This window comes from Cetorhinus maximus, chromosome 20 (assembly GCF_964194155.1).
Source record: "Cetorhinus maximus chromosome 20, sCetMax3.hap1.1, whole genome shotgun sequence".
In the NCBI taxonomy this organism is placed as follows: domain Eukaryota; kingdom Metazoa; phylum Chordata; class Chondrichthyes; order Lamniformes; family Cetorhinidae; genus Cetorhinus; species Cetorhinus maximus.
In genome coordinates, this window is record NC_135898.1 from 31,425,154 (window position 1) to 31,451,988 (window position 26,835).

At 44.5% G+C, this 26,835-nt stretch overlaps 1 protein-coding gene across 2 annotated transcripts in view; it reads left to right on the plus strand.

Moving 5' to 3' along the window:
* Nucleotides 1-2,338: 2,338 nt before the first annotated feature.
* The window catches only part of herc4 (HECT and RLD domain containing E3 ubiquitin protein ligase 4), a 140,456-nt gene continuing 115,959 nt past the window's right edge, over nucleotides 2,339-26,835 (plus strand). Inside the window, exons 1-2 of one of the 2 annotated variants that reach the window (XM_078565854.1) lie at nucleotides 2,339-2,407; nucleotides 3,389-3,676. In XM_078565854.1, coding sequence (XP_078421980.1) covers nucleotides 3,451-3,676 — 226 coding nt within the window. In that variant the 5' untranslated portion in view covers nucleotides 2,339-2,407; nucleotides 3,389-3,450. Of the gene's footprint in view, nucleotides 2,438-3,388; nucleotides 3,677-26,835 lie in introns of both variants that reach the window. The other variant, XM_078565853.1, reaches the window with a different exon arrangement.

Here is a 26,835-nt window from a genome sequence, read left to right on the forward strand (position 1 = left end):
AATTCCTTGCCTCTGACCTGCTCTTGTAGCTGCAGTATTTCCATGGCTAGTCCAGTCCTGTTTCTGGTCAATGGTAACCCCAGGATGTTGATAGTGGAGGGGGGGAGGGGGGGATTCAGCAATGGTAATGCCATTGAATATCATGGGGAGGTGGTTAGATTCTCTTGTTGGAGATGGTCATTGCTTTGCACAAGAATGACATATTTGCCACTTATCAGCCCATACCTGGATATTGTACAGGTCTTGCTGTATTTGGGCATAGGCTGCTTCAGAATCAGTTGTAAATGGTACTGAACATTGTGCAATCATCAGGGAACATCTCCACTTCTGACCTTATGATGGAGGGAAGGTCATTGAAGCAGCTGAAGATGGTTGGGCTGAGGTCACTATTGAGGGACTCTTCAGTGATGTCCTGGGGTTGAGATGTTTGGCCTCCACAACCACAACCTTGTCTGCTAGGTATGACTCCAACCAGTGAAGAGTTTTCTGTGAATCCCAGTGACTTCAATTTTGCCAAGGCTCCTTATCACTAAAATAAAAATACTGCAGATGCTGAAAATCAAATAGACTGCTGGAAAAACACCAGGTCTGGCAGCATCTGTGGAGAGAGAAACAGTTAACGTTTGAGTCCAATATGACTCCATTATATTGGACTTAATGTTAACTACTCAGATGCTGCCAGACCTGCTGTTACTCCTTGGTACCACACTCGGTCAAACTGCTCTAATGTCAAGGCCAGTTATATTGTCAGAGGTTACTGAAAATATTGTGGTGAATTGTAGGCCAAAGGTCAGGAATTCAAAGTCCAATGGTAAGTGACTCAGTTTTTCCCAAAGCTGGATATAAAAAAAAAAAAATGGGTGGGACAAGGGGAATATGGATAGGAAACTTAGACCAAGCAGTGATCAGATTCCCTGGACAGTGATAGTAACAACTGGAGTAGTGGGGGTCACTTTAATGACCAGATCAAAGAGGTAGCCATGGAAATGGGTAGGAGAGTTTACTTGAAGTGTGAAATTTCTGGAGGAAAGGAGGACAATAAATTCAGAGGAGAGTGAGAAGAGGAGGTTGAAATCACCAAAGTTGCTCAGTACAGTAAAAAGCAGAGCAGATAGCTTGAGAAATTTGGAGTAAATATTTGGGTAAATGGTACAGAACAAGGATTTAATTGAAGGGTGGAGCAAGGGTGAGATACTCCGAAGAGAACCTCCCAGAGAAATAGGGAGGCAGTCCAAGGTGAGATTTAGAGCTGCAACAGTTAAGTAGGGAAAGTAGAGCATAACAGGAAGCTTCACTAAGGGAAAATGTGCCATTACCCTTCAGCTATGTCTCTGTCTCTGCCCTAATGTCAATGGGATCATGCACATTGCTTATAAACAGAAAGGCTGTATTTGCAAATGGAAGTGCACCTGAGGGGAAATGTGAAAAGGAGCAATGATAACTGATACACCAGCAGAATCCACAGGGTTGGAGCTGTTCCTTGAGGAACAAAGGAGATTCCTGACAATTGTGCAGAGTAGGAAGGGCAGCAGAAAATAGGATGGGGCATTTACTGTTTGTCAGGAGGCAGGAAAGCTTTTTAAAAACCCATGTCTTGGATACCATGCTGAAGAAGAGGGATCAATTTACTTTAGTAAAGCACCTGGAACATTTTTCTGCCTTAAGTGCATAAATGCAGGTGATTATAATCCTTTCTGCCACCTAAATTTTGAGGCTTATTGCAACATTAATAAAACTATCTCAAATGATAATCCTAACATAATACAGCTGGGACTAAATAGCATCACTTAAGCCCTCTTTCTTTATAGAAAGGAAAGCAATTTAACCCCACCCGTCCTATCAATGAGTTATTTTAAGTTCTGCCTTTCTAAGGAGAGGGGTCAGCAAAATCACACAAGCAGCAACTGGGATGGATGGCCAGTTAATTTGGTCTGGTGGCACTGGTTGAGGGAAAGATGGTGACTGTAACGCTTTCCCCCTGCCCCGCAAGCAGGGACACGACCGAACACCATGGCAGCAGCCACCCTCCGGTGAGTGTGTCAGTCTAGATTGTCCTCAAGCCAATTCATAAATTGTTCCTAATATTTTTACCACCTCTCGTCCACACAACGCCGAGCACAAGCTCTACATTTTCTCCCTACCCTACCTCACCCTGGAAAAAAGTAAACCGCGAATCATCGGAGATAGTTCTGGAAGCAGCATGCTCATTGACCTCGGTGAGACCCACGGCCACTCATGCTCGCTGAACGCGGAGATAGCAGCCACCGCGCATGCTCACTGATCTCGGTGAGAGGCCGCCCTCGTGCGGAGCGGACTTGACCCGGCCGGATTGTGGCGTCACTTCCGGCGGTTTGACACAGCGGGAGAAGCTGCTTCCGAGGCTTTTCTGGAAAAGTTGTTGGATCAGGTGACGGGAGCGGGGCCGCTCAGGAAACCGGTACCCAGGGCCCCATCCCCTCATTACCCAGGGTGATATGTAGGAGCTGCTTCAGGGCGGTTATATGTCAAGAGATGGAGCGGCGACAGTTTGTGTTTTCGGTGCGCTGTTCGCTCCTCCGCCCTCTGAAGAGTCCGCCCAGCCCCGCCCACCCCCATTCCCTCCCCTTTCTCCCCACCCCCCCATTCCCATACCCTCCCCCTCTCCCCACCCCCCCATTCCCTCCCCCTTTCCCCACCCCCCTCTGCCCACCCCCCCATTCCCATTCTCTCCCCACTCCCCCATTCCCGCCCCTTTCTCCCCACCCCCCATTCCCTCCCCACCCCCCATTCCCTCCCCTTTCTCCCCACCCCCCATTCCCTCCCCTTTCTCCGCATCCCCCCCCATTCCCACCCCCTCCCCATTCCCTCGCCCTCTCTCCACCCGCCATTCCCTTTCCCCAACCCCCCTCACCCCATCCGCCTCGCTTCGACCTCGCCCTCTCCCCGACACCCCCTCCCAGACCCCTTGCCCCTCCCTCGCTTGCCCCAATGCCGCAGCAGCCCCCCACTCCCTCCCCCTGCCTCCCTCCCTCCCCCCTGTCTGCTCCTCCCCCACAGTCCGCACCTCCCCCCGCCCACTCTTCCTCTCCCCCCCCACCGCCCATTCCTCCATCTCTTCCCCTCACACCCCTCCCTCTCCCCAGCCCTTCTCCGCCCTACTCCATCATTCCCCTGAATCTCCACTGCTGCCATCCCCATCCCTCACCTCCATCTCATCTTGCTCCTGCCCTGCCCATTCCAACATCCCAATCTTCCTGTAGTTCCTTTATTGTTCTGAGAACAATCAAGCGACCGTAGAACGGGTGCCACCAGGCGAGAGAGTCATTGCAGGCCTTGGAGTTTAATGGGGGCTGTCATGCTGTATGCTCTGATTAACCCATCTATCCTCTTTGCTCTCAACTCAAAACAGGGATCAGTCCGACCGAGGCAGGCCGATTGAGGCTGCAGAGACCGAAGTTGTACAGAATAGCCATGTTGTGTTGGGGTAATACATCATTTGGACAGCTTGGACTTGGTGGCATCGACGAGGAGGTTGTTTTAGAACCAAGGACCTGTGAGTTTTTCCAGAACAAAAAGATTCGCGATGTGGGATGTGGCCGCAGACATACTGTTTTTGTCCTCGATGATGGGACTGTTTACACCTGTGGGTGCAATGATCTGGGTCAGCTGGGACATGAAAAAGCAAGAAAGAGACCAGGTAAGCCCACAGGTTGCAATGCTGGGATCTCAGATACCATTTGGTTTGTCGCTTACTCTGTTCCTATGAGTTTGTTTTCAAAACTGATTGCTTAAAATAAAAACAGAAAATGCCGGGAAGTATTCAGATCTGGCAGCAACTATGACTTTTCATCAAAACTGACCACAGAATCTGGTAATACTATCTTACTGGTCTCTGCTGGTGTTTCTGCTCCGAATGAGATCCCCCCCCCAGCCCCCCACAACTGCTGCACCTAAGCCTTTCAGCAAATCTTTTCATCTCTCACAGTCATCTTGTTTCCTTCTGAAAGTATGTAAGCGACTTGCTGTAACCACTTTCTGTTGTACCAGATCGCAGAAACATATGCCAGTTTTCCAGCTATCATTTAATGTTCTGCATAATTATGCTTAAATATTAATGACTGACAAAAAGTGGAAGAAAAACAATGTGTAGACAATGGATGTACAGTAATATCTACAGAAGAGAAAATATTTTTGGATGCAGACCATTAAATGTTTCACCTGCTGATGGGTCAATATAAATGGATGTTACTAAATGTATAGGAAGTAAACTCTTTCAGGTATCCCTTTTAAGAAGAAAATAGTATACATAACAAATGTTTGGATGAATACTTTTGTTAGCAACTGTGAGATTGACTTTTATTTGTCCATAGGCAAATAAATGTGAACATCGCTGCCTAGGCTAGCATTTATTGCCCATCCTTAACTGCCCCTGAGAAGGTGATGGTGAGCTGCCACCTCAACGGCTGCAGTCCATGTGGTGTAGGTACATCCACAGTGCTGTTGGTGGGGCTGGGGGGAGAGAGGAGTATCAGGATTTTGACCCAGTGACAGTGAAGGAATGGAGATATATATCCAAATCAGGATGATGTGCACCTTGGAGGAGAACTTGCAGGTGGTGTGTTCCCATTCATTTGTTGCCCTTATTCTCCCGAGTGATAGAGATCGTGGGGCTGTCGGTGAAGCAAGTTGCTGCAGCGCATCTTGTGGATGGTACACACTGGTGCAAGGTGGTGGATGCTGAGGATTAAACTTTTATTTGAGGGCGTTTTTTTTAGATTTTCTTAAGGACTACTTTTTTATTTTTCAAGGACTACTTTTTCTTTGGTTTTCAGGGGCTCCTTTCTCATTCTGACTAACTCCTTTATTAATTGATGCAGCCACGTTACCTCTGTATTTGTGTTTTTTTTTAGGATATATATTAATCTTTTAACTTAAAACATCTTATAGATTTCATTATAAATATGTTGCCCAAGGCAACATGTTAGGAATGAACCTCACATCTGCAGCCCCTTTTTAAGCAAGCAGTTAGCACTCTCCAGCATTCATTGGTTTTGTTCTGCCAATTTCAAGTTTCTTTCCCCTCAGTAGTTTTGTCTCACGTGAGTGCTAACAAACACATCAGGATACTGACTATCAAAGGTCCAACTGTGAAGGGGAATACACAAATTAATTCTGCAGCACTAAACTAAATATCAGATAACGAATGGCTTAATTCAGATGTACTTCACATTTCAATGACTTTTATTTCCCCCAAGCTAATGTACCTCCTCGCATGATCATCTATATTTTAATGAGACATAGATTGGAACCCCTTGGCACAGGAGCACCCACAAGTGCTAGTGAGGTTGTGATTAATACATAGTAGCAAAGCAGCATGAGTTTACTCTATATTTATTTTTACATGTGATAGAAAGAAATTCTCAAGAAACGAAATGGAAAAAGTGCATCATTTGTCAGCATTTGCAAAACTCACTCCATTTATAATTTTTGTATTTGTTTTCTTTATTAATACTAATACTGACTATTTTCTTCCAAACAAACATCATCTATAGTTACTCCATATAAAAAGCAGAAAGCTGTTCACTTGCAACCATGAGAAATAATACAGTTGCTAAACAATAATAAAAAATTCCATCAAAAGATAAAAGTCAAGGTCACAAACTGGCAAGAAATACTAAGCCGATCCAGTTGCTACACAATTGTTTGGTTTTTTAAATTGTTTTTCCTTCAAAAAATTCAAAGCCTGCAGAAAACAACAATGGTTTTGGCCTTGCCAATATTTAAATGGAAGAATTATTCTAAATCATCAATAACCTGGGCTTTAATCCAGTAATATCCCAAGTTGGGCTCCACAACTTGAGCCCAGAACCACTCTAGATTTGTAAATAAGAGATTCAGATCTAGTTATGGGCTCTGAAGTTTTTACCTATTTTCATAGCAAATATTTTCAGCACTGGTTTCTGGTTGCACATTGAATGGATCAGATGAACACCAAACCCTCACTCAGTACAGATCCTGCAAATTTGGCCTGAATGTTTATAGAGCTGTGTACTTTCGCACAAAATCTTGGTCTTTAAAAATGTTGAGTTTGAACAAGTTGTTCTGAATTCTTGGATTGAAACTTGTAAAACAAGAACAGAACCAACCAGACCTTGTGGTTTGCTACACTCTATTCTCTGCTCAGCTTTAATATTTAAATTACCTCATAGTTTGATGTCATAAACTCTGCATTTCAACCTGTCTTTTTAAAATACGGATGGGTCATGATACAGTTAAAATCCAAACTGCAGGATTCAGCATGGACTGGATTTTAGATTCCTCTGTCAGTGAGTCTGAAGGCAGTGAGGCTCATAAAATCCAGCATGTGACCTTCCCACTGACTACATGCTTGCTTCCGACCTATCTCCAATTATGCAGGGGGTGGGGGGGGCGCAGCGAAGATGTCAGGCAGTCCTGCCAGCCTGGCCCCGGCGATACCACGGACTTAAGTGAAGTCCGACCTCTGTAAACCTTTCCTTCAGGGACTGCGAATAAACCTGGAGCTGCTGAGACGACAGAGCTCCCATCCAACCTGATAGACCGGCAGTCGCGAAGGTAGGAGTTCTTCCCATGTATGGGGCAGAAGCCTCGCCTTGAGCCAGTTAACACCCCGCCAAGCATTAAATGGCTATGGGGCAGCCAGCTTTATCACGGGTGGACTCCCAACTGACTTTTTAGGTAGTGGGGGGTGGGGTGCAGGGAACTTTGCACCTTGTAAAATCCATCCTTTTTAAACATCTTTTTCAAACATCTGTACCATTCTTTTATATTGTAGAACTGCAAAAATACTCCAGCTAAAAGAAAGCCACAAAAGTGGCTCAGCACTAACTCTCATCACCCACTGTGATTTTGTACATCTCAGCCACTCTTAAACAGCTTCAGGCTGCCATTCCAGTATGTGTATAGACATACTGTAGCTCCTTCAATCACAGGTTATCTCCCTCTCTCCCAATCTTGCTGCCCTTCTAATCATTGATTCTGTTTCTGGAGGAGCAGCAGGAGTGGGAGAGAGGGAGCCTGTGATTGGAGTTGCTGGAGCAGTGAGCATGGAGAGGAACAGCTTCTCACATACTGTCTCTTCCATATACAGGGGTGATTTTTCTTTCATTGGTTGCCCCATCATTGATTTTTCTTGGACTTTTTGGGGGCTTTCGAGGGTGAATTTGACCACCAGCCCTGGCTATTTTGAACCCTGGTGGATACGGTGCAGTCAAGTGTACTGTTGTTCTGGATGGTGATGGAACTCTTGAGTATTTTTGGAGCTGTATTCATCTGGTATTAATGATAGTAACCCCACAAAATGCCAAGGAGAGAGAATTTGATTCTTTCTTGTCGGAGATTATCATTATTTGGCACTTGACCATGAATATTACTTGTTGCTTATTAATGGAAGCCTGAATTTTGCCCAACTCTTGCTGCATTTGGGCATGGATTGCAACATTATTTTAGAAGTTTCAAGTGGTACTGAACACTGTGCAATCATCAGTAAACATCGTCACTTCTCACTTAGTATTGGAGGGACGGTCATTGCTAAAGCAGCTGAAAACATTTGGGCCTAGGAGACTACCCTGAGGAACTCCTGCAGTGATGTCCCAGGGCTGAGATAATTGGCCTCCAACAACCACAGCCATCTTCCTTTGTGCTAGGTATGACTCCAACTAGCGGAGAGTGTTTTTCCTCTGATTCCCATTGACTCAAGCTTTGCCATGGCTCCTTGATGCCCCACTCAGTCAAATGCTGCCTTGATGTCAAAGGCAGTCGCATTCGCCTCATCTCTTGAGTTCAGCTCTTTTGTCTATGTTTGGACCAAGGCTGTGATGAGATAAGACCATAAGACGTATCGAGTCTGCTCCGCCATTCAATCATGGCTGATAAGTTTCTCAACCCCATTCTCCCGCATTCTCCCCGTAACCTTTGATCCCCTTACCCATCAAGAACCTATCTATCTCGGTCTTAAATGCACTCAATGACCTGGCCTCCACAGCCTTCTGTGGCAATGAATTCCATAGATTCACCACTCTCTGGCTAAAGAAGTTTCTCATCTCTGTTCTAAAAGGTCTTCCCTTTACTCTGAGGCTGTGCCCTCGGGATCCTAGTCTCTCCTACTAATGGAAACATCTTCCCCACATCCACTCCATCCAGGCCTTTCAGTATTCTGTAAGTTTCAATCAGATCCCCCCTCATCCTTCTAAACTCCATCGAGTATAGACCCAGAGTCCTCAAACGTTCCTCATATGTTAAGCCCTTCATTCCTGGGATCGTTCTTCTGAACCTCCTCTGGACCCTCTCCAGGGCCAGAACATCCTTCCTGAAATACGGGGCCCAAAATTGCTCACAATATTCTAAATGTGGTCTGACCAGAGCCTTATAAAGCCGCAGCAGCACATCCCTGATTTTATATTCTAGTCCTCTTGAAATAAATGCCAACATTGCATTTGCCTTCCTAACTACCGACTCAACCTGCAAGTTAACCTTAAGAGAATCCTGGACAAGGACTCCCAAGTCCCTTTGCACTCCAGATTTCTGAATTCTCTCCCCATTTAGAAAATAGTCTATGCCTCTATTCTTCCTACCAAAGTGCATGACCTCACACTTCTCCACGTTGTAATCTATCTGCCACTTTTTTGCCCATTCTCTTAACCTGTCCAAATCCTTCTGCAGCCTCCCCACCTCCTCAATACTACCTGTTCCTCCATCTATCTTTGTATCATCTGCAAACTTAGCCAGGATGCCATCAGTTCCTTCATCTAGATCATTAATGTGAAAAGTTGTGGTCCAACACTGACCCCTGCGGAACTCCACTGGTCACCGGCCGCCATCCTGAGAAGGACCCCCTTATCCCCACTCTCTGCCTCCTGCCAGACAGCCAATCTTCTATCCATGCTAGTACCTTGCCTCTAACACCATGGGCTCTTATCTTACTGAGCAGCCTCCTGTGCGGCACCTTGTCAAAGGCCTTCTGGACGTCCAAGTAGATAACATCCGTTGGCTCTCCTTTGTCTAACCTACTCGTTACCTCCTCAAAGAACTCTAGCAGATTTGTCAGGCATGACCTCCCCTTGATGAAACCATGCTGACTTTGCCCTATTTTACCATGCACTTCCAAGTATTCTGAAATCTCATCCTTAACAATGGACTCTAAAATCTTACCAACGACCGAGGTCAGGCTAATCGGCCTGTAATTTCCCGTCTTTTGCCTCACTCCCTTCTTAAACAGGGGGGTTACATTAGCGATTTTCCAGTCCTCTGGGACCCTCCCTGACTCGAGTGATTCCTGAAAGATCGCCACTAACGCCTCCACTATCTCTTCAGCTATCTCCTTCAGAACTCTGGGGTGTAATCATCTGGTCCAGGTGATTTATCCACCTTCAGACCTTTCAGTTTTCCTAGCACCTTCTCCTTGGTAATGGCCACCATACTCACCTCTGCCCCCGACTCTCTTGAACTTTGGGGATGTTACTCGTGTCTTCCACTGTGAAGACTGACGCAAAGTACCTATTCAATTCCCCTTCCATTTCTTTGTTCCCCACTACTACTTCTCCAGCGTCATTTTCCAGCGGCCCAATGTCCACTTTTGCCTCTCTCTTACCCTTTTATATATCTAAAAAAACTCTTGCCATCTTCTCTTATATTACTGGCTAGTTTCCCCTCATATTTAATCTTCTCCCTCTTTATTTCTTTTTTAGTTGTCCTCTGTTGGTCTTTGTAGGCTTCCCAATCCCCCTGGTTTCCCTCTGCTCTTTGCCGCATTATTTGCTTTCTCTTTAGCTTTTATGCTGTCCCTGACTAGGGAAGTCAGCCATGGTTGCCTCTTCCTCCCTTTTTAGTATGCTTCTTCTTCCTAGGGATGAATTTTTGCTGTGTCTCCCAAATTACTCCCAGAAACTCCTACCATTGCTGTTCCACTGTCTTTCCTGCTAGGCTCATCTCCCAGTCAATTCTGGTCAGCTCCTCCCTCATGACTCTGTAGTTACCTTTATTCAACTGTAATACCGTTACATCTGATTCCAGCTTTTTCCTCTTAAATTGCAGGGTAAATTCTATCATATTATGGTCACTTCCTCGTAAGGGGTAAGGGTTCCTTCACCTTAAGCTCCCTTATCAAATCTGCCTCATTACACATCACTAAATCTATAATTGCCTGTTCCCCAGTGGGCTCCACCACAAGCTGCTCCAAAAAGCCATCTCGTAGACATTCCACAAATTCCTTTTCTTGGGATCCACTACCAACCTGATTTTCCCAGTCTACCTGCATATTGAAATCCCCCATGATCACTGTAACCTTGCCTTTCTTACACGCCTTTTCTATCTCCAGGTGTATCTTGTGCCCCACATCCTGACTACTGTTCGGAAGCCTGTACATAACTCCCATTATGGTTTTTTCACCTTTGCTGTTCCTCAGCTCTACCCACACAGATTCTACATCATCTGACCCTACGTCATTTCTTGCTATCGATTTAATTTCATTTCTTACTAACAAAGCAACTCCACCCCCTCTGCCAACCTGCCTATCTTTTCGATAGGATGTATATCCTTGGATATTTAGCTCCCAGTCCTGATCCCCTTGCAGCCATATCTCCGTGATGCCCACCACATCATACCTGCCAATTTCAATCTGCGCCACAAGCACATTTACCTTATTTTGTATACTGCGTGCATTCGGATGCAACACCTTCAGTCCTGAATTTCCCGTCCCCTTTCTTATTGTCGTCTCTTTATCTGATGTGCTTGAAGTTAGATTTCTAGCCCTTTCCAAACACTCTGTCCTATTTTGTGTTCTGGAGACTTTAATAGCCTCTCCTTTCTTTTCAGTTTTTTATAATTTTCCATGAAGTTGAATCCACCACCCCCCCAACGCGCTAACCTGCTGCTTTGTTTCCCATTAGTCATACTTCTTGGAGTTTTACCTCCCCCCCCCCCCCCCCCCCCCCAATTTTCTAGTTTAAAGTCCTGTTGACCACCCTATTTACCCTTTTCACTAGAACATTGGTCCCAGATCGGTTCAGGTGGAGACCGTCCCAACGGTACAGATCCTTCCTGTTACAATACTGATGCCAGTGCCCCATGAAATGGAACCCCTCTTTCCCGCACCACTCCTTTAGCCACGTGTTTACTTCCCTTATTCTCGCGTCCCTATGCCAATTTGCTCGTGGCTCGGATAGTAATCCGGAGATTATAACCCTTGAAGACCAGTTCTTTAATTTAGTTTCTAGTTCCTGATAATCCCTAAACAGGTTCTCTTTCCTGGTCTTACCTATGTTATTTGTCCCAACGTGGACCACAACAACTGGATCTTCCCCTCTCCAATATCCTTTCAAGCCGGTCAGAGATGTCCCTCACCCTGGCACCGGGCAGGCAACATACCATGCGGGTCTCTTGATCCTGCTTACAAAGGATGCTGTCAATTCCCCTAATTATAGAATCCCCTACAACTACCACTTGTCTTTTTGCTCCCCCCTCCTCTTGAATGGCCTCCTGTGCCACGGTGCCGTGGTCAGCTGGCTCATCCTCCCTACAGCCCTGTTCCTCGTCCACACAGGGAGCAAGTACCTCGTACCTGTTGGACAAGGTCAAGCGCTGAGGCTCCTCTGTTCCTGAACACAGGATCCCTCTACCTACCTCACTTGCGGTCACACCCTGCTGACCATGACCACTGACCGAACTTGAGGTACTTAATCTACCGGGTGTGACCGCCTCCTGAAACAAAGCGTCCAGGTAACTCTCCCCTTTCTGAATGTGCCACAGCGTCCAGAGCTCGGGACTCCAGCTCATCAATTCTGAGCCGGAGTTCCTCCAGCAACCAACACTTGCTGCAGATGTGGTCACTGCGGCTCGCAATGGGATCTGCCATCTCCCACATCATACAGCTACAGCACATCACCTGCCCAGCCATCTCGACTTAGTAATTACCTTTGCAGTGTTTTTTTTTTCAAATTTGGTGCAGATTCCTACCAACCAATCAGGTCACAGCTTTCCTGTGATGTCACTTTTCAGTTTTGGCTTCAGTTACTCTGTGCCCCGAGGTCACCGCTCTGGTGCTCCTCCCTCTGAGTCTGCTCCCAGGATTTACTCACCATTCAGCTGCTTTTTCTTTAAAATCCACTTTCAGAGTTTTCCCTCACAGGTCTGGTGCACTCCTGAAGGCAATGCCTCTTCCTCTCTCTTAGATTTGAGGAGGAGGGAGGGATGGAAACACTACAGCAATGTAATGTTTGGGCTATTCCGTTCTTTGACAGTGGGTCCTCCTCGATTCCCTCCTGAGTCGCGGTGGCTGCGGTGACTTCTCCCAGAATGCTTCAGTCACTTCTCACCAGCACCTCTGTTGGATCAGGAGCCATGTGGCCCTAGCAAACTCAAATGGAGTATTGGTGAATAAGTGCCGCTTGATAGCACTGTTGACAACCCCTCCATCGTTTTCCCAATAATCGGGTAGATTGATGGGATGGTAGTTGCCAGATTGGTTCGTCCTTTGTGTGGACAGGACATAATCGGGCGGTTTTCCACGTTGTTGGGTAGATGCCGGTTTTGTACTGGAACAGTTTGGCTAGAGGTACAACCAGTTTTGGAGCACAAGTCTTCACTGCTAAAACCAGGATGTTGTCAGGGCCCATAACCTTTGCTGTATCCAGTGCACTGGGGACATTTCTTGATTAAAATGTGGAGTGAATCGATTGGCTGAAAACATTTTTGTATTCTCTTATGGTATGTGGGCATTATTGGCAATGCCAGCATTTGTTGCTAATTGCTCTTGAAACTGAGTGGCTAGGCCATTTCAGAAGGCAGTCAACCACGTTACTGTGGGTTTGGAGTCACATGTAGGCCTGACCAGGTAAGGATGGCAGATTTCCTTCCTTAAAGGACATTAGTGAACCAGGATGGGTTTTTATGGCAATCAATGGTAGTTTTCATGGTCACTAGCTTTATATTCCTGAATTATTAATTGAATTTAAATTCCTCCAGCTGCCATGGTGGGATTTGAATCCATGTCCCTCAAGCATTATCCTGGACCCCTGGATTACTACTAGTCCAGTGACATTACCACTACGCCACCATCTCCGCTCAACAGGCATCTGTAATGCTGGGGACCTTAGGTGGAGAAAGATGATCGTCAACTCGGCGCTTCTGGCTGAAGTTGCAAACGCTTCAACCTTTTACCTTTTGGACTTGCATGCTGGGCTCTTCCTTCATTGTGGATGGGAATGTTCATAGCACCTCCTCCAGTTAGTTATTTAATTGTTCTCCACTCAGTTGGATATGGCAGGAATGCAGAGCTTTGATATGTTGGTTGTGGGATGTTTTACTCTGTCCATCACATTCTACTTTCACTGTTCAGCAAGCTTGTAGTCCTGTGTTTTGGCTTTGCCAGTTTGGCACCTCAGTTTTAGGTACACCTGATAATGCTCCTGGCAAAGGCACACTTGTGCTAAGTGGGAATGCGAAGACAGTTCCTGTGTCGTGGACATTCACATGCAGTAAGTGTTGTCAGCAGGTGGAGTTTGACAGCAGCTGATTTTATTGTAGTATATTCACGAGGCTAAGCACTATGTGAATAGCACAACGTGATTGCATTTTTGATTAAGAATGAGCAGGCTAAGTGGGAATGGGTGACTACCAGACTGACCAGGAGGACCAGTCAGTTTGTGCAGGTGTCCCAACTGCAACTTGCTCTCTAATCCGTAATTCATACTGAATACTGGTGAGGGTATTGGCTTCAGCCACAACCAAATTCGCAGTACAATTAGTGGCTCAGCTGTATGAAGGATGGGGGAAGAAAGATCAGAAAGCAATAGGGAATCAATAAGGGAACGGAAAAGCATTTCTGTGGCCGCAGATATAACTACATGTTGCTTCCTTGGTGCCAGTGTCAAGGATGTAACTGGCTGTAGAGCTTTGAGGGGGGGGGGGGGGGTGGCGGAAAGGATGGAGTGAAGAGCTAGAGATTGTGGTCCATGTTGGACTTATTCTGGGCATGGTGGAGCCTATTGTTATGGACAGAGTCAGGTGAAAACTGAAGCCCTTGTACCCTTTCCCTTACTGTCCGTAATCAGTGTTTTTGGAAGAGGAGGGCCGGAATTTTACGGCCTCAGCGGGGATGGGGATGTAAAATGCGGCGAGCCATTCTAAACTCCACTGACTTCAGCGGGAACATAAAATTTGCCCCAAGGTATGTATGTTTCTCAACCACTCAATTATTAAACAATCAGCAACAAGCTTTCGTGGGTTTAAATAAAAGAGAATTATTTATTCACACATTCATCCTGAAAATCTAAATGCTATGTCACTCGTGTGCACGCACACACGAGAAAGAAACATTTCAGGAGAATTTTACACTTTTACAGGTTGTAACCAAAAGCATGGTTTACCTGATTGGCTTCGGGAACACAGTTGTTGCAGGCCAGCTGAAGGCAGTGTTTTCACTCCGGAACTGTAATTTAGATGGGTTCAAAATTGGAGTCATATATCAGGATTATTACAGGATTCCCTCGAAGAAATGGAACTTCAGCAGTTCATAAAGTGAGTCACCTGTAGTTTTCTTACCAGAAAGTCAAGTATCAGTTCTGATAGGCTTTGAAAAAGGAACTGGTTGGGAGACTTTTAAGATGTAACAGTGTCCAGGTTTTTGAAGCATGGATTTTACTGCCTTTGGCTGCTGATGTTCTTTGCAGACTCTGTTCTTGTGTAGACTGACTAGCTTCTCCCTGGTTTCTGGGCTAATCAATTTGTTATCTGCAGCCAGTTTTGGACACATGATGGCAAGTTTCAGTGCCTTCCATTTTCCACATAATGTGTTGGAGCCAGGGTGATTGATACACAATGGGGGGGTGATTGATAACCCATCAACATACTATACATAACGCCGTAGAAGACTTTATTTAATGTTCCGTGCTCACAGCTCCGATACATCTGGCAGCCATTGTTTGTTAGATTTCTTCCACTGAGCTGCTAAGGATGGTCACTTTGCACCTGAGAAACCCACTTCAGAACATTTTAGAGGCATTCTCAGGCATGAGTTAATCCTATGTCTATCCAGAAATTGCGAAAGTCACCTGACCTCTGGCAGCCATCTTAGCAGTCTTGTTCATAGCCATTTTCAAATAAAAGACAGTTCCCGAATATTATATACTGAATGCAGCCTACATTTAAAGTTATGAATAGGACATGCCGTCACTGGGCATGACACTGTGCAAACCAGTTTGCATCTCAACAGGGCCAGGATCAATATTGTGGCAGTGAGGTTTGCTGGAGTTGTTGTGGAGGGGGATGGGAGCCTGAGTGGAGATTCAGAAGCAAAGCTGGAAATGGAGAACAGAAGATTGTAAGCAAGTATGAAAGGCAGAGAAAACAAAAGAATTTCCCCATGGTTATGTCAATGTATGACAAGTGAGTTGAGGGCACGGACACTGGGAGTATGATATAACTATTACTGAAACATGACTTAAAAGAAGGGCAGGAATGGCAGCTTAACATTCTAGTCTCAGGTTTTCAGACAGGATAGAGGAGGGATTTTTAAAAAGTGGGAGTAGCCTTATTGGTTGAAGAAACAATCAAAGTTATGAAGAGGGATGATAAGCTGGAAGGATCATCAAATGAAGCCAGAAGATTTGAACTGAAGAACAAAAAGGGACAGTCTGCTGGGAATGTACTATAAACCCCAATATGCTATAGAACGTACTATACCCCAAACAGTCAGAGGGAGAGAAAAGAGCAAATATGGAGGAAAATTGCTGAGAAGTGCAAAAACCATAGGGCTGTAATTGTCATGATTTCAGTTAACATTTAACTAACTGCAGTAGAATCAGTGTAATAGGTACAGAGGGTGCAGAATTATTAAAATGCATTCGGAGCAAGTCCAACGAGAAGGGCAGTTTGGACTTTGTTTCAGGAAAGGAAGTTGGGCAAAGCTGGGTGGATGGAAGGGTTATCAGTGGTAGAGATTTTATTGGTAATGATCATAATTCAACCAGGTATAGCATTGTTATGGAAAGGACAAAAAAAAGACCAAGAGTAAAAGTTTTAAGTTGAGAAAAGGCCAATTTTACGATGCGCACGCTTGGGCAAAAGTAACTGGCTAGTGGGAGGCATTCAAGGAGGAGATTGAAAGGGTTCAGAACAAATACGTTTCCAAAGAAAAAAGAGTGGGACTCCCAAATCTAGAGTAAAGAGAAACAAACGTGTTGCTGAATGAAGGTAGAAGTGGTTTTAATCCGTATTTCAGATCGTAATCCCTGACCCCTTTTGATTCTGATTTTCTGCTATCTTGAGTCTGAATCTTGTCCTTGATTTTTTTTACTTTTGGACAGAGCTGTTCTGTCCCAAGCTATTCTGGCATTTACATTTACTTTGGACAAAAGCTTTGCCTCTCTGCTACAACCATTACCACTCTGTTTGCCGTTGTCCCATTACATCATTTGCCTTTGTTCCATTATATCCTTGTCATTTAATCACCCGCAACCTCTACCCTTTTCCTGAACTTCTCTTTTGTTCTCCCCCTTTCCCCTCCCCCCTTTCAACAGCATAAAACCTCTTCACATTTCTAACTTCCTTCAATTTTGAACAAGAGTCATATTGAGCACGAAATGTTAACTCTGATTCTCTCTCCACAGGTACTTCCCAGACCTGCTGAGTATTTCCAGCATTCTCTGTCTTTATTTCAGATAGTCAGCATCCACAGTATTTTGTCATTATCCCAAATCTAGAACCCCAGGAAGTCAAGGAGCATAGTGCTATTGTCACTGGACTAGTATTCCAGAGACAAAAACAAAAATACCTGGAAAAACTCAGCAGGTCTGACGGCATCTGCGGAGAGGAATACAGTTAACGTTTTGAGTCCATATGACTGTTCACCAGAACTCCAGTATTCCAGAGACCCAGGGTAATGCTGTGGGGACCTAGGTTCAAATCCCACCACGGTGAGATGGTGAAATTTGAATTCAGCGTCTGATGGTGACCACAAAATCATTGCTGGTTGTCGTAAAAACCCATCTGGTTCACTAGTGTCCTTTAGGGAAGGAAATCTGCTGTCCTTACCTGGTCTGGCCTACATGTGACTCCAGACCCACAGCAATGTGGTTGGCTCTTAAACGCCCTCTGAACAAGGGCAATTAGGGATGGACAATAAATGCTGGCCTAGCGAGCGACGCCCTTGCCCCATGAACGAATGAACAAAAAAAGGGAAGCTTACATACAATATTGAGCGCTAACTACTGCAGAAAGCTTAGAGTATAGAAAGTGTAGGGGTAAAATTAAAAAGGAAATTAGGATAGCAAAGAGAGGGCATGAATAAGTATTGGTGAGTAAAATCAGGAAAAGCGCAAAGATATTTTTATAAATCCATAAAGAGCAAGAGGATAACTAAGGAAAAAGTAGGGCTGATTAGAGACCAGAAAGTTAAATAGTGAGTGGAAGTGGAAAACTTGGGCATAGTGCATGAATACTTTGTGCCCGTCTTCACAAGAGAGGGACACGATGTAGACATTATAGTTCAGGAGCAGAGTGAAATGTTGGATAGTGTTAAGCATAGTGAAACAGGAAATATTTAGGAGGTTAGCATCTTTGAAAGTGGATAAATCACCAGGCTGCTAAGAGAAGCAAGTGAAGAAATAGAGGCCCTGATCACCATTTTACAGTCATCTCTGGCTGTGGGCTTGGTGCCGGTGGACTGTTAACATTGTACTATAGGTTAAAAAGGGAAGAAGAGATAGACAAAGTAATTACAGGCCCGTCAGCCTAAGCTTGGTGCTGGACAAATTATGAGGAAATTGAGAAATTTTGAAATATTTGAGGAACAGGATAAATTCTCATTTAGAAAGGCATGGGTTAGCATGGTTTTGTTAGGGGAGGATTATGTCTGTCTAGCTTGTATTTTTTGAGAAGATACCAAACAGGGTCAGTGGGAGTAGTGTTTTTGGTGAAGTCTACATGGATTTTAGTAAGGCTTTTGTCAAGGTGCCATGTGACAGACTAGTCGGAAAAGTAATAGCCATGGGAGCCAAGGGCAATTGCAAAGTTTTTATTTATACTTTCATGGAATGTGGGCATCGCTGGCTAGGCCAGCATTTATTGCCCATTCCTAATTGCACTTGAGGAGGTGGAGGTGAGCTGCCTCCTTGAACCACTACAGTCCATGTGGTGCAGGTACACCCAAAGTGCTATTAGGGAGGGAGCTCCAGGAGTTTCCAGCGATAGTAAAGGTATATTTCCAAATCAGGATGGTGAGTGCCTTGGGGGGAACTTGCAGGTGGTGGTGTTCCCATGCATCTGTTGTGCTTGTCCTTCTAGGTGGTAGGGGTCATGGGTCTGGAAGATGCTGTTGAAGAAGGCTTGATGAGTTGCTGTAGTACATCTTGTTTATGGTACACACTGCTGCCTCTATGTGCCGGTGGTAGAGGGAGTAAATGGTTAAGGTGGTGGATGGGGTGCTTTGCCCTGAATGGTGTCAAGCTTCTTGAGTGTCGGAGCTGTACTCATCCAGGCAAGTGGAAAGTATTCCATCACACTCCTGACTTGTGTCTTGTAGATGGTGGACAACTTGCTGGAAAATTCCAAGCCTCTGACATACTCTTCTAGCTATAGTGTTTATATGGCTGATCCAGTTCAGTTTCTAGCCAATGGTAACCTCCAGAATGTTGTTGATGCAGGGTTTCGCAATGGTACTGCCATCGAATGTCAAGAAGAATTGTTAGGCCCTCTCTTGTTCGAGATGATCATTGGTTGGCACTTGGTGCAAATATTACTTGGCACTTGTCAGCCGAAGCTTGAATATTGTCCAGGTCTTGCTGCGTACATAACATTCATATGGACACGGACTGCTTCAGTATGAGAAGTCGCGAATGGTATTGAACATTGTGCAATTGTCAGTAAACATTCCCTCTCCTGACCGTATGACAGAAGGAAATTCATTGATGAAGCAGCTGAAGATGGTTGGGCCTAGGGCAGTACCCTGTGACTCATACAGCGATGTTTTGGGACAGAGATGATTGACCTCCAATTGTTGGAGGTTGTCGACCACAACCATCTTTCTTTGTGCTAAGTATGACTCCAATCATTTCCCCCTGATTCCCGTTGACTGCAGTTTTTCAAGGCTCCTTGATGCCATTTGGTCAAATGCTGCCTTGATGTCAAGGGCAGTCATTCTCACCTCACCTCTTGGGCTCAGCCCTTTTGTCCATGTTTGAGCCAACGCTGTAACAAGGTCAGGAGCCAAGTGGCCCTGGTGGAACGCAAACTGAGCATCAGTGAGCAGGTTATTGCTAAGCAAGTGCCAGTTGATAGCACTGTCAATGGTACCTTCCATTACTTTACTGATGATTGAGAGTTGACTGATGGGGTAATAATTGGCCACGTTGAATTTGTCTTGTTTTTTATGGACAGGATGTACCTAGGCAATTTTCCACATTGCCAGGTAGATGCCAATGTTGTAACTGTACTGGAATGGCTTGGCTAGTGGCCCAGCTAGTTCTGGAGCACAAGCCTTCAGTACTATTGCTGGAATGTTGTCAGGGTCCATAGCCTTTGCAGTAATCAGTGCTTTCAGCCATTTCTTGACATCATGTGGAGAGAATCAAATTGGTTGAAGACTGGCATATGTGATGCTGGATACCTTGGGAGGAGGGTGAGATGGATTATCAACTTGGCACTTCTGGCTGAAGGTGGTTTTGCAAATGCCTCAACCTTGTATCTGGAATCGACTTAGTGGTCGAAGCAAAGGATAATTAATGTATGATTGTTTTCGTGGCCAGAAGACTATTTCCGATGGGATTCTGAAGATCCAAGGCCTCTTGCTTTTTTGGGATATATATCAATAATTTTGATCTAAACGTAGGGGGCATGAAGTTTGCAAATGATTAAAAAAAATTCATGTGACAGAGTGCGGAAGAAAGCTCAGACTTCAGGAACATATCAATGGACTGGTCAGCTGCACAGAAAAGTGACAAATGGAAATCAGACCGGAGAAGTGTGAGGTTATGCATTTTGGGAGGTCAAACAAGGTAAGGAAATGCACAATGAATGGTAGGATACTGAGCAGTGTAGAGGAACAGAGGGATCTTTGAACGCTCATCCACAGACCCATGAAGGTAGAGCAGGAAAAAAAAAGAGTGCAGCCGACTGAGTGAAGACCTGGAGTTTGGTGAGGGGATTTTGTGTTAATTTTGTTCTTTAAAATCTAACCTAGCCTATAATTAGTAGTGACTGGAAAGTACTGTGGAAGCAGACTAAGTTCTTTCTTTCTTGCAGTTTAGACAGGGTAAACTCACTCTCAGCTGTAGGAGCTGAGTAGTTAATTAGCTAACTGGATGAATCTGGTTACTGTAGCCCCAGTTCAGTTGACTATAAATTCAGGGTTCTTTAGTGCAGCCTTTGGAAATGGAGTGCAGCTGATCTAATTGAGTGACGACTTGGAGTTTGGTGAGAGGGGAGTTGGGAGAAAGAGTTGTTTGTTTCCTCTTTCTATCTTTCTCCCCCCATAGAAATTGGTTCTTGCTCTACTACCGAGAAAGGAGCTAGCTGTTTGGTGAGTATCTGATAAGTGGGTAATTTCTATTCTATCCTTAAGCTTTAAAATAGTACACAATTTGGTGGTAAATTTAATGAAATACACAAGAAAGCAACATAAATAAGTGATTAATATAATTAAGTAATTATTTAAAAAATATTAAGGATGGCACGACAGATGATGTGTCAAGGCTGCAGCATGTGGGAGCCCCTGGATAACATTGTGATCTCAGGCAAACACATCTGCAGTAAGTGTTTGTGGCTTGAGGAACTTTGGCTCAGAATCATTAGCTGGAGGCTGAGCTGCAGACTCTGCGACACACCAGGGAGGGGGAAAGTTACCTGAATGCTTTATACCAGGATGCAGTCACATCTGATAGAGTAGATATGAAGGAGCTGTTTTCGCTGAGAGGTCAATAACCAACGGGTTTCAGTAATTGGTAGAAGGATTGAGAAATCTATTCCACCCAGAAGCTGGTGAAGAGCTGGAACTCATTGTCTGAAAGGTTGACAGATGTAGAAACCCTGGTGACATTTAAAAAGCACTTGAGCATGCATTGAAATGCTGTAACCTACAGGGCTAGGAACCATGAGTTGGGAAGTGGGATATTTCTGGAGAACTCTTTTACGGTCCGTAGACATGATGGGTTGAATTTCCTCTTCCTGTGTTTTAAATATTTTTGTTTCTTTGTTTTCCTAAGCTCCTCATTGAACCAGGATTGGTCCCTTGGCTTGACAATGATGGTGGATGTTGTAAGGTGTTGCATGTAGTTCAGTAGGTCTTAAGGTAGTCGTAATCTTAGGTAGTTCAACAATAAGTATTTATTAACCCTAGAAGCTATATACATAGGTACAATAAAGGTCCAAACTAGGTGCTGTCTCCACACTTGCTTCTACATACAGCTCTGCCTATATATACTGACCCCTAGGTGTGGGTTACGTGTTCTCTTGCGTCACTCTGTGGGTGGTACTGTACTCAGTCTCACGCTTACCCTTTAAGTGGCAGACCCTTACACTACAGTAGACTGAGGGATATACTATGTCAGGAGGTTATGGACTGTGGTAGAATACAATTCTGCTGCTGATGAGTCGCAGCACCTCATAGATGTTCACTTTTAAGCAGCTATATCTGTTCTGAATCTATGCCAGTTATCACTGATCATGCCACATAACACGATGAAGGATGCTCTCAGTATGAAGTTGGGACTGAATTTCGTTTATATATCTGCAACAGTTAGGTTGGTGAGGGTGAGGTTATGTAAGCTTTCCCTCATGTTGGTTCCCTCACCACTTGTCAGAGACCTAGTCTGGCAGACGTGCCCTTCAGGACTCAACCATCTTGGTCACTCTTGGTGCTACCAAGCCACTCTCAGTGGCCGGTATTGAAGACCCCACCCGGAGTGCATTTTGTGTCCTTGCTATACTCTGCTTGTTCCAAGTGGTGTTCATTATGGAGGAGCACTGAATCACCAACTGAGGAGGTTCAACAGATAGTAATCAGCAGGAGGTTTCCTTGCCTGATGCCATGAGACATTGTAGGGTCCGGACCCCATGTTGAGGACTCCCAGGGCCACTCACACTGAACTGTATACCAATGTGTAGCACCTCAGGACAGGGATGGCGATGGAGAAGTCTGGCACTGTTGCTGATAGGTGTGTTTCTATGAGTATGAGCATGTCAGGTTGTTGCTTGACTTCTGAGAATACCCTCTCAATTTTGGCATAGGTTAGTGGTCAGATGTTAGTGAAAAGTTAGGAGTCAAGGATTATAGGGGGCATGCAGGAAGGTGGAGTTGAGACCGCAATCAGATCAGCCATGATAGAGGAGCAGGCTCGAAGAGATGAATGGCCGACTCCTGCTCCGAAGCCCAATGTACCTGAAAGGACTTAGGATCAACTGGTCTGTTTGTGCCTTTAATGTATCCGGTTTCTGGATCAATGGTAGATGCTTGGTCTGGTTTTATTCTTATTCTTCTTAGACTCCTTGTTGTGGTACATTTCCACAGATGCTGGTTGCATCCTGTGCGTTACTCAGGGCCACTGTTAATGCCCAAACCATGATAAGACCATAAGACATAGGAGCAGAAATTAGGCCATTCGGCCCATCGAGTCTGCTCCGCCATTCAATCATGGCTGATAAGTTTCTCAACCCCATTCTCCCGCCTTCTCCCCGTAACCTTTGATCCCCTTACCAATCAAGAACCTATCTATCTCGGTCTTAAATGCACTCAATGACCTGGCCTCCACAGCCTTCTGTGGCAATGAATTCCATAGATTCACCACTCTCTGGCTAAAGAAGTTTCTCCTCATCTCTGTTCTAAAAGGTCTTCCCTTTACTCTGAGGCTGTGCCCTCGGGTCCTAGTCTCTCCTACTAATGGAAACATCATCCCCACGTCCACTCTATCCAGGCCTTTCAGTATTCTGTAAGTTTGAATCAGATCCCCCTCATCCTTCTAAACTCCATCGAGTATAGACCCAGAGTCCTCAAACGTTCCTCATATGTTAAGCCTTTCATTCCTGGGATTGTCCTCGTGAACCTCCTCTGGACCCTCTCCAGGGCCAGCTCATCCTTCCTGAGATACGAGGCCCAAAATTGCTCAATATTCTAAATGTGGTCTGACCAGAGCCTTATAAAGCCTCAGCAACACGTCCCTGCTTTTATATTCTAGTCCTCTCGAAATAAATGCCAACATTGCATTTGCCTTCCTAACTACCGACTCAACCTGCAAGTTAACCTTAAGAGAATCCTGGACAAGGACTCCCAAGTCCCTTTGATTCCAGATTTCTGAATTCTCTCTCTATTTAGAAAATAGTCTATGCCTCTATTCTTCCTACCAAAGTGCATGACCTCACACTTCCCCACGTTATATTCCATCTGCCACTTCTTTGCCCATTCTCCTAACCTGTCCAAATCCTTCTGCAGCCTCCCCGCCTCCTCAATACTACCTGCCCCTCCACCTATCTTTGTATCATCTGCAAACTTAGCTAGAATGCCCTCAGTTCCTTCATCTAGATCATTGATGTATAAAGTGAAAAGTTGTGGTCCCAACACTGACCCCTGCGGAACTCCACTAGTCACTGGCCGCCATCCTGAGAAGGACCCCCTTATCCCCACTCTCTGCCTCCTGCCAGACAGCCAATCTTCTATCCATGCCTCTAACACCATGGGCTCTTATCTTACTGAGCAGCCTCCTGTGCGGCACCTTGTCAAAGGCCTTCTGGAAGTCCAAGTAGATAACATCCATTGGCACTCCTTTGTCTGTTGATAACCTATTCAAACACTGGCTAGTCTGATACTTCCACATATGTACTTACAGTCAACAAGTATAAGAACCCTAGTTAACTTATTTTCTTCCCTTCTGTTAATAAGTCCAACTATTGACGCCCAAGTTAACTCTATCCAGAGTAACTCGGATCTTACTGCACTGTACATCTCACCTACTCGGTAAATACAGGTGCTGTGTCATTGGGGAGCCTGAAAATGTCAAATTACTGTCAACGGTGCAGCGAAGGAAACTTAGCTCCACAATCCTCATTCCAGTAAATATTTGATACTTTCCCTTTATCAGAGATATTCCTGGCGCATACAATTTTGTCCCAGTTAAACAAGAATGTGTGGTAAACAATTTATGGTGAACATAGAGCACTGCGAACAGGACAGCACTTTTAGAATCCAACCTGTATCTAAGTGTGTTATATGCAAATATTGAAAGGGATAATTAAAAAGTGTTGTATAGTGTTGGCATATTATACCCCTTCCCATTAGGCATATTTTTGAGGAAAGATCATGGTGCCCATTAAAAAAGAGAAAACCGCCTGTACAAGCTGAAAATAGCTTGCAAAATATTAGGGAAAATATTAAAATTAATAAAGACATCTATTTTATTGGAGCTAGCAAACTGACAAGGTGCTGCAAATAGTGATGCATGTGCGTTGCTTCTCATGTTTCTAATGGTGTCAACATTCATGTTGACATTGGCATAAGGGCTACTGTTAATAACGCATTGGTCCTGTCTTAGTTGACACAAAGTACCTCTTTCAGCATCACCTGATAGCTCATATGAACTGTTGCTATTGCTGAACAATCTTCTTTCTGGCTATGTGCATGGCCAACTTATACTGTATTGGCAAAGCTAGGTTTGGCTGACCTTCAGGAACAGATTCAAACTTTGGCGGGAAGGAACCCTTATTGGAACTGGGGAATGCCAACAGTCCTAGTCTGAAAAATAAGCTAGGGATTTCAGACTTACAGGCAAAAGGCAGATGATGGAGTAAAATGGAATGGTCGTCTTAAGCTGAATTGGGCAACCTCGGTGATTATTGGGCTTGTATACCTGCTGACCCCCTACTGGCTCCACTACCTAATCGTACATGCAGAAATGAGGTTTTCACGTTAACCAGTACAGATCTTTCATTTTCTGACAAAATACCATCACCAAAGGGAAAATTATGACTCACTTCTTATTCAGCTAAGTGTGCACAAGATTATATTTGTAATTGGGTATGTTGTTGCTAGAGCTCTGAAATGGTTTGGTTTCTGAGCTCTGGAAACCATTGGCAGCGATGCCTTCAGCTGATTTGGTCTCAGCTCTCGAAATCCCTCAAACGTTTCCACTTGACCTAGTTCTTTTAAGATGTTCAAAAAACTTACTACTTTGAAACTTCTGATGATCTGTCCTAATATTTTATTTTGCTCTATGCCAAATTTTCTCTGATAATGTTCCTGTGAAACATCTTTGGTTGTTCTGCAGTGTTAAAGGTGCTGTACAAATGCAAGTTATTGTGGTCATTCAACCCTTCATTAGAAATTCCTAAAATTCTGCATTCAAGTAAAGAATTTTATGAATAAGCAGTTCTCTCCATCAGCCTTATGTTTGGAGCATAGGAACAGGAGAAGGCAATTTAGCCCTTTGAGACTGTCCCACCATTCAATGAGATCATAACTGATCTGCATAACAAAAATTTCAATTCCAATTTTAAAATCAGCCATTGATCTAGTATTAATTGTTTTCTGAAGAGAGTTTCAAACTTCTACCACCTTTTGCATGAAGAGTGTTTCCTGATTTCACTCCTGGCAGGTCTAGCTCTAATTTTTAGACTCTGTTCCTGGGCATAAACTCCCCAAACAGTTAAAATAGCTGCTTTATATCTACCCTATCTGTTCCCCTTAATATCTCAAACTCCTTTCTAATCACCTCTTAACCTTCTAAATTCAAGGGAATACAGCCCTAATTTATGTATTCTCTCCTCGTAATTTAATCCTTAGAGACCAGGCATTCTGGTAAATATATGTAGCACTTCATCTAAGGCATGTAAATGGTTCATAAGGTGTGGTTCAGAACTGCTCACGGTACTACAGGTGTGGCCCTATCAGGACTTTAACTTGAAACATAGCTTCTACTTCCTTGTATTCTAGTTCTCTAGAAATGAAGGCCAGCATTCTGTTACCTTTTTTGGTGTTCTCTACCTGTTCAAGGCATTTTAATGATCTTTGTAGCTGGACCCCAATGTCTGCTTGGATCTCCACCATTTCTAGCTTTTCACCATTTAGAGATTACCCTATTCTGTTCTATACTATGTTTTTTTAGGTCCCAAGTGATAAGCTCACATTTGCCAACATTGAAATCCATTTGCCACAGATCGCAAGACCAGGGATGAGAAATTTCAGCCATTTGGCGGAATTCCAACTTTTGGATCATGGAATTCTGCCCTTTTAATTTTTTTCCAATCTCTCAAATATATCGCATTTTAAAAAGCGACTGAGCAACCGAATGCAACAACAATAAGGGAACTAACTTGCTGTTGGCATTGGCAGAGGGGATGTGTGCATGCAGTGCGTGTGCCCCTGGCTGCCTGTGCAATGTGTTGACATGTGGCTTTGTCAGACGTAACTCAGGAGCTTGAGCTGCTAAGTGAGGAGGGTGTATACCACTGTACCACTACCTCTGTCAGTGGGACAGGACATTGGTATTTGGTGTCTGGGACATTGTAAGGTATGATTCGGTGAGTATGACGATGACAGGCTGTTGCTTGACTAGTCTGTGGAACAGCTCTTCCCAATTTTGGCACAAGCCCTCCGATGTTAGTCAGGAGGACTTTGCAGGGTTGACAAGGCTGGATTTGCCATTGTCATTTCCGGTGCCTAGGACAATGCCGTGTAATCCATCCAGTTTCATTCTTTTTGTAGACTTTGTAGAGGTTTGATACAGCTGAGTGTCTTGCTAGGACGTTTCAGAGGGCATTTAAAAGTCAACTACATTGCTGTGGGCCTGGAGTCACATGTAGGCAAGAACAGGTAAGGATAGCAGATTTCCTTTCCTAAAG